The sequence below is a fragment of the Loa loa genome (assembly GCF_000183805.2).
Source record: "Loa loa unplaced genomic scaffold supercont3.71, whole genome shotgun sequence".
Classification (NCBI taxonomy): Eukaryota; Metazoa; Nematoda; class Chromadorea; order Rhabditida; family Onchocercidae; genus Loa; species Loa loa.
Window position 1 is genome coordinate 195,236 of NW_018108251.1, and position 7,168 is coordinate 202,403.

A 7,168-nucleotide genomic window follows, 5' to 3' on the forward strand; every position below is an offset into this window, starting at 1 on the left:
TATAATGACTAAATTTCTGAAAAAAATATCATTAAAGGTAGCTCTTACTAGAAGAAATTATCCTAAATTATATATAACAATGTCAAAAAAAAGCAAAGAAATTAAGACAAGTTAAAACCTAAATAGATAAAAGAAGATAAGACTAACTCCAAGATAAAAGTCATATAATTCGTTAGCATTTATTCTATTCCTGAAGTTGTAAATGTTTGCGTCATTACAATCTTCACGCGACGTATCACTTGGAATTTCAGCGGCTGCAACCGAACTAGTCATTGCTTCGATAAAACGTTCAGCAACCGCTTTTTCTGTGGATTCCAAAGTTTTCCATATTTCTTCCGATTCAATTCTTAAAAATGGAAATTATTTCACACAAAAAATGTTTCCATTAATAAGTTTTCTTTCGCAAAAAAGCTCAAAGGGGTTTAACTGGAAATAGACAAAAACGAAACATTAGTGAAGAACCACGAACCATAATCAGAATCTAACCAAACTTCCAAATAACATCTCTCTGAATTCAAACAATATGCATGAGGCGAATATCAATTCCAAAAACTAAATACCTCACATTAGCAAGTCTCCGTTCGATTTGCAGATGCCGCTGTTTTAATTCTTCGGCAACGACATCGGTTGCACTTACCGTAGACACTGTGTCACCAAGCTGTCCTCTGGAAATTTTTGTTTTGAAAATATAAAGCTAAAAAAGGGTAACGTAATAAATGACCGATTTGGAATGAACTACGAAAATTTTGGGAAACGAATCCAGAAATTTTGAAAGCTCATCCAAGCGAATTAGAAGTTGATATCGACTCTGCCGAATTTGGGAATTTAAAAATATGTGACAGTGTTGACCTAAATTCAAATCGTTTCGGCAGCATGAAAGTAGCATGGTTTGCTTCAATAAACCGCTGCTTATCCGCTTTTGAATCGAGTGATTCTTTAAATCCACAAAGCTCTGCCAAAGCATCCATTTCTTTCTGACATATATCTTTCCGCGCTGTGATTGTACAACTGATAAAACCTTGTAACCACTGATCCATACCAAGATCCATGCACTGAATGAAATTTTGACAAATCATAATATAAAATGCTTTTTCAACTGAAACGAAATAGTATAGTATAAGCACTTTCAAGTGATTTTTCATCGCCAATGTTTTTTCTTAGAATGGTGTAAAACATACATCGATGAGATCAGAAATGTCGTCAGCAAAATACTTATGCAAAGCTGCATTAGCTGCCTGCACACATAACAGATATTCATTTCTGGCTTTCAAACATTTCAGTTTTACCGTGTTGTATTTTTCAAGTCTCTGAAAATTATTTTGTAAAATAAAGAAGGCAGAATGTCTTTGCAACTTATTAAACTTTTATTAGAAATAATTTGTTCAAATTTACCTTATTATAAAGCTTTGCCAAACATCGATGTTTACGAGTAATACCAAGCTTAGTCGGATTATTCTCCTCATACCTCGTCTTATTTTCTTCAACTTGGCGAAATTTACTTTCTATAGCTGAACATTCGAGAAAACAAAGCTGTAAAGAAAAAACTTTTATTTTTGATAAAAAAACTTATAAAAATAGTTAAAACTGGGAACTGGAAGCAGTATGAAACACAACATGCACAATTTTGCAGATCAATGTAGTACTGATATAACCTTGGAATATGAAATATAACCTTAGAATATTATCTACACGGGGATAATACAGTCTAAAGTCAGTGACACATACAGTTCGGAACTGATTACCTCAAAAGAGTAACATACCTGATAAGTTCTCATGGCAGTATGTAGTTCGTTCAGCACTCGACATATTTCACCGTGAGCGAGTGCCCCTATCTCGCGACACTGTAACACTGATTCCTAATCATAACAGAAGGTACAGATTAGTTTAAATTATATTTTTGAGAGAACATGTTATGAGAAATTATAATTCCTCGAGCCCATGAAGAAAATGAGGAGCAAAATTAATTAATACATGTTTCGAATATCAAAATTGACAATATTGCATGTATAGAGAAGTCTTAAACCGTATTTTTGGAAAATCACCAAGGCAATAAAAAATCTTCGCACGAAACATAAATAGTGATGGTCTTTCTTTCTCAACACCAGTCAGAATCTAACAGAAAAATAAATGATTTGACTCAGAAGCAGATGAAGGATATAACGATAAATTACTCGTTAACGACCTACAAAGTACACAATTGCTGCCTGTTTCACAATCTGAAGGAAATTATGACACAGCAATGTAAGAAAGAAGTAAAAGAATTTGGTGCACTCTCCACAAATTCCTATGAAGATAAAGAGGTAACTGATAATCAAATCCTTTATCACTGAAACCTTCATTATTCAAGTACAAAAATTTCAGAAATATATTAACATTACAAACACCTTTCCAGGACCTCCATCAATATCTCCAACAGATATTTGGAGAGTCGATACTGTATAGCAAATAGAAAAGTCAGTATTAAACAAAGTCTGGACAAAATAACTTATTTAGAATGTGCAGAATATATCGGTGGAATGAGAAGAGAACTGTAGCAAGAATCAAGGAAAATATCGCGTACGTATACCGCACTGAAAAGAGAAATAGATCCCGTTCATTCATTAATGTAAGCGATGTGGAGATGATAAATACCGCGGAGAGTGTGATAGAACTGAGATGGAAGCATCCGTCTCTGTGCTATCACACTAAAAAAGAAAGCACAGATAAAATAACGGTAGAATGAACGACCGTTCTGAAATGGTGGTCTCAAGGAGATTCGCCTATTCATCAAACTCAAACCAAGCCGTTTTTATCACATATATTGCTCTATCAATCCAATTTTTATTCAATACGTTCCCTTACTTGCATTATCAATATACTGTATTCCATGCGTTCATGTTTATCCATCCATCATGTTCAAGGAGGGATTTATGTTGATAACGTAATCTTTCAGCACTAATAATCGAAGATATCTATCATTAAAAACCTTTTGGTAACGAACAATTAGCTGTTTATTTGGTAGTCGTACATGTAGTAATAGAGTATATTTTTAGCCTGCCCGTGTAAATAAGTTTCAGAGTTTAAGTTTCTTTTAAATAGGTTTTAAATGTGCAAATAATTTTTTTTTTTTAAGAAAAAGTCATACTTTTCGAAAAATACGTTGTAAATCATCTGCTCTCTGAGTAATAAGTACTGTAAGACGAGCTGCATACAAATCAGCCAATGCCATCTTTTGCTTAGCTTCCTCTTTTGTTTGATCTACCAGCTGTTGCCACAACCCACAGGTTGAATGTAAGGTCCAAGAATCGCGTCTGAAAATCTATGAAAATGAAAAAAAAAAGTAATAATAATAAATTTCAATAATGCCAATTAAATTAGGATTTGCGCAATGCATATGAAGTAGAATTATACAATCCCGGTGTGAAATAGTAATCAAATAAACGAATGGATTTTTACAAAAAAGCATATAACAGAAAGTCGTGACAACAATAATCGCAGGTCTATTTTTTCGCCACAGTCAAAAACAAAGAAATTTTTGCTCCTTTTAATTTTCTGAATATAAAAGGTGTTATTGCGGCATTATTTTATAATAAAATTCCATTTATAACTAGTGGCTTTCACTGTCACACTGTCTTACCTAATAAAGTCGCTTCTGTCGCTTCTGGAGATGGTCGTGACAAGCAAAATAGTGTCAATGCCGGGGGTAACTATTTGCAGCCGTTTCTCGTCAACTCGACCCAACATTAAATGCTAATAAAATTTTGGCATACAGAAATCCTTAACTCACCGCCAATAAGAGTTCGTCATTCATATGAGTAACCTACTTGTTTCAACGCACCTACCTGTTTTAGGTGGTGGATTACTTACCTTCTAAATGAATTTTTAAGTTCGTTCTAGACTAGTACTCATATGCATTACTTATAGTTCGGCAACCCGGCAACCCCTCTTCATCTCCTATAGCTTCGTCACAAGCTTTCCCATTCTTTTGCTACTTATGAAAAAGGAGGGACTACAAATAAAACTAAGTCTGAAAAGTGCATATTGTTATAAACGCATATTATCATACTCCGTAACATATTTTTCAGAATATAAATCTCCTATGAAATTTTAATAATTTGTAGAAATCGACAAAAATATAAAACCTACTTATACCGCTCATTTTTATGCTTTTGCATAATATTTTTTGCAAGTTTTTCGAGCTGTTTCCCATACTCGCCATCAAGTTCCGCCTTCCTCCGATAGTAATCATTTAGTTCCAATAAAATAGCAATCTGCAGCAGTTGATTTCTCGAGGAAATTTCAAGAACAGCTGCATGAAAGTCCCTTCCAGTCTGTCTTACTAATCAAAAATGAATCTCATTCACGGTAGCTAATTATAATGCCAAATTTTCAAAAAGAATAAAACATTACTTTAAAAGTTGCAAAACTACTCGAATCATGCAGAAGAAAACTGCAGACGATATGATTTACCTGTGCTTCTGTTCGAGTTTCCAAACAACGCAATTGCTCATTCAGCTGGGAACGAATTTCTGAAAATTCAAACTTTAACTGAATAAGATGGTTAAGAAAGAAATACAAGGTAATCTGCATCTTTAGTTGGGTTCTATATAAATTCATACCAAATACCCACAATTTCTTGCCAAAAACTAAAACAAAAAAGTCCTGAGTCACACTATAACAAGCACTACACAAAACTAGTGACCAGAGTTTCCACACCTATTTTACTGCAACTAAGTGTTTGTTATGAAAGACAATAACATAAATTCACAGCATTAGAAGCAAAGTTAGAGTAAGAAATAAAACTACCTTAAGTCCATAATTTATGTTCCTAAATACCTTAGATATCTGTCAAAATACTGACCCCCACTTTATAAAGAACCACCAGCAGAATGAAGCAGCTGCTCCAATCTTCTAATTTTCTGAGTTCTTGCATCAGCCAACCTTCTCACGTTGCATGTTTGAAGGTGACTATGATATACATAAACTTCGCTTATGTGTTTCCATGATGTCATTGGATGAAATAATCTCTTCTTCATTAAATATGGAAGCTTCTCTTGGTTTAAAATTTTTGAAGAAATTACTTATAGTGTTACGTTTTTTTGATCCGGACGGAGATGAAACAAAAAAAAAAAAAAAAAAGACTAAAGAGCAAAGAAAAAGAGGCAAAGCGCGGTGAAACTAGAAGCAATTAAATTTGACGACGAATAAGGTTTAGAGCAAAAGGAACAGATGGACAAATTAATGACTTACTGCTCATATCAACAACCTGCTCAACTGTACGACTACTGACCGCACATAGCACTGCCCGAACCATTGAATTTCTCCAAATTTATGCAGGCGCAACACAAAATACTATCAGCAATAGCAGAAGGCTGTAGTGATAGCACTTCAAAATGCGTACATCCAGAACGGAAAGAAAAATAGAGTAAGACTTTGGGAAAATCACAAGTAAATTGTAAGCAACGACAGCACGAAGTTTAGCAACGAATAACCATCTATTCATTCTTTCACAAAAGAGCAATTTTCGTTGTACGCTAACTAATCATTATAAGAAGGCTACCCTTTGTACAAAGATGATTTTTCTAGGTCCACTGTAACAGTGTTTAGTTACTGGTTAAGATGCATTTTATATCAAATGGGGTCTGCTAACATTCCAATACCGGCATCTATTTTGTGGACGTTCGTTTATATGTTCATATCGGTGCAGCAGATGAAACAACTCCTTCATAAATACCAAAAATACCTAGGAATAACAATGCAACGATGGTCTAAATGCGGGCAAGAGTTATGCAGTTGCCCTTTGCGACAATGGCTATAAAATATACAATTCCAGAGCTATACGAAGGAATTTCCGTACATATCATGGATCAGAACAGCAGTGAAAACAGCACTACTGCTAGCCATCAAAGCGCTACGAAAATGGGGTGCTTCATGGATAATGCGGAAAAAGAATTTTCAGCTAAGAAAACTGAATTATTTCTGACAAAATAAACGTTAACAGCAAAATTCTAGGAGGCATACAATAAGCAAAACAGCATCTTTCCGCTGAAATGCCCTTATAACCTTACTATATCCTCATTTCTCAAATTCCCCTCTCCTGATATTTCTGCTACTATTACTACTGCAATTATATTAATATTATTATTATCAGTACTGATCTGATAATGACTTGGACGAACAATAATACATTTACTTACAAATGAGTTTATAATTAAGATAATTATTTCGTAGCATGAATGACAGTCTCAGATCAGTAATGAAACGGTTAGCGATACTATATACTGCAGCAGCAACAGTAAAAAAGATGCTAGTTTTTGGGAGGATATACCTACCTCATTAAAGTATGAAATAAAATGGCTGTATGGTTTCGAAGCGTAATGGCTTAAATAACCAGTGAAAATCTCTCAGATGTCCACTAGTCAAGGAAGATACTGACAATAATTTATCTACTTCATAAGCATCATTTATAGGGGACATATACGCACCACATCGTAGAGAAATTCGTTGCACCAAGAGAGCAGAGGTCAACACTTAAAGCATATCACTGTCAAAATACTTGAAAGCTATTTGGCGGAACGCTTTAATAAGAACATCATACACTATGAATAACGCAGAATTACTGCTTCGAAAGCTATAAAATCCCTCATCCACAAAAAATATGGATAGGTACACGCAAAATACACACATACACATACACACACACACACACACACACATGACAGGATATATAACCTAGCATAATATATCACATACAGACAAGTACGATCAATGAAATCACTGCTTATTAACAAATCTTGTAGTTTGCTAATGTTAGTAACAACATAATTAATGAGAGTAACAAATGTTGTTAAGAAGTGAATTAAATAAACAACATGATGACTCTGAGAGGAATGAGAATAGAACAGGAGAGTTAGAACAGAAAAACAAAGCGGAACAGAATAGAACCAAACAGGAACAGAATAGAACGGAAGAGGATATGAACGGAAAAGGAACAGAGCAGAACAAACCCGACCCGAAACATGTGTCACCACGTCAATAACGCATATAAATTGCAATCATAATCTTCCCTCCTGCTTTTGCTCCTCTCCTCATTTATTCTCTTCTCATACTCTTTCTCTCGTTTTTTTTTCTTAAATTGTGCGAGGTGGAAGAACAAAAAGAAACTAAATGCTACGAAACGAACTGACGG

At 34.4% G+C, this 7,168-nt stretch overlaps 1 protein-coding gene across 1 annotated transcript in view; it reads right to left on the bottom strand.

Annotated features, from left to right (window-relative positions):
* LOAG_17410 (hypothetical protein) overlaps nucleotides 1-5,293 on the bottom strand; it is a gene marked incomplete at both ends in the record, with an annotated part of 10,066 nt that extends 4,773 nt beyond the window's left edge. The window contains 11 exons of the mRNA XM_020450072.1: nucleotides 119-346; nucleotides 561-665; nucleotides 850-1,052; nucleotides 1,179-1,307; nucleotides 1,393-1,530; nucleotides 1,761-1,841; nucleotides 2,385-2,471; nucleotides 3,125-3,290; nucleotides 4,126-4,250; nucleotides 4,450-4,508; nucleotides 5,230-5,293. Of these exons, the coding sequence (XP_020306310.1) occupies nucleotides 119-346; nucleotides 561-665; nucleotides 850-1,052; nucleotides 1,179-1,307; nucleotides 1,393-1,530; nucleotides 1,761-1,841; nucleotides 2,385-2,471; nucleotides 3,125-3,290; nucleotides 4,126-4,250; nucleotides 4,450-4,508; nucleotides 5,230-5,293 (1,385 nt within the window). The remainder of the gene's footprint in view (nucleotides 1-118; nucleotides 347-560; nucleotides 666-849; nucleotides 1,053-1,178; nucleotides 1,308-1,392; nucleotides 1,531-1,760; nucleotides 1,842-2,384; nucleotides 2,472-3,124; nucleotides 3,291-4,125; nucleotides 4,251-4,449; nucleotides 4,509-5,229) is intronic.
* Nucleotides 5,294-7,168: the final 1,875 nt, after the last annotated feature.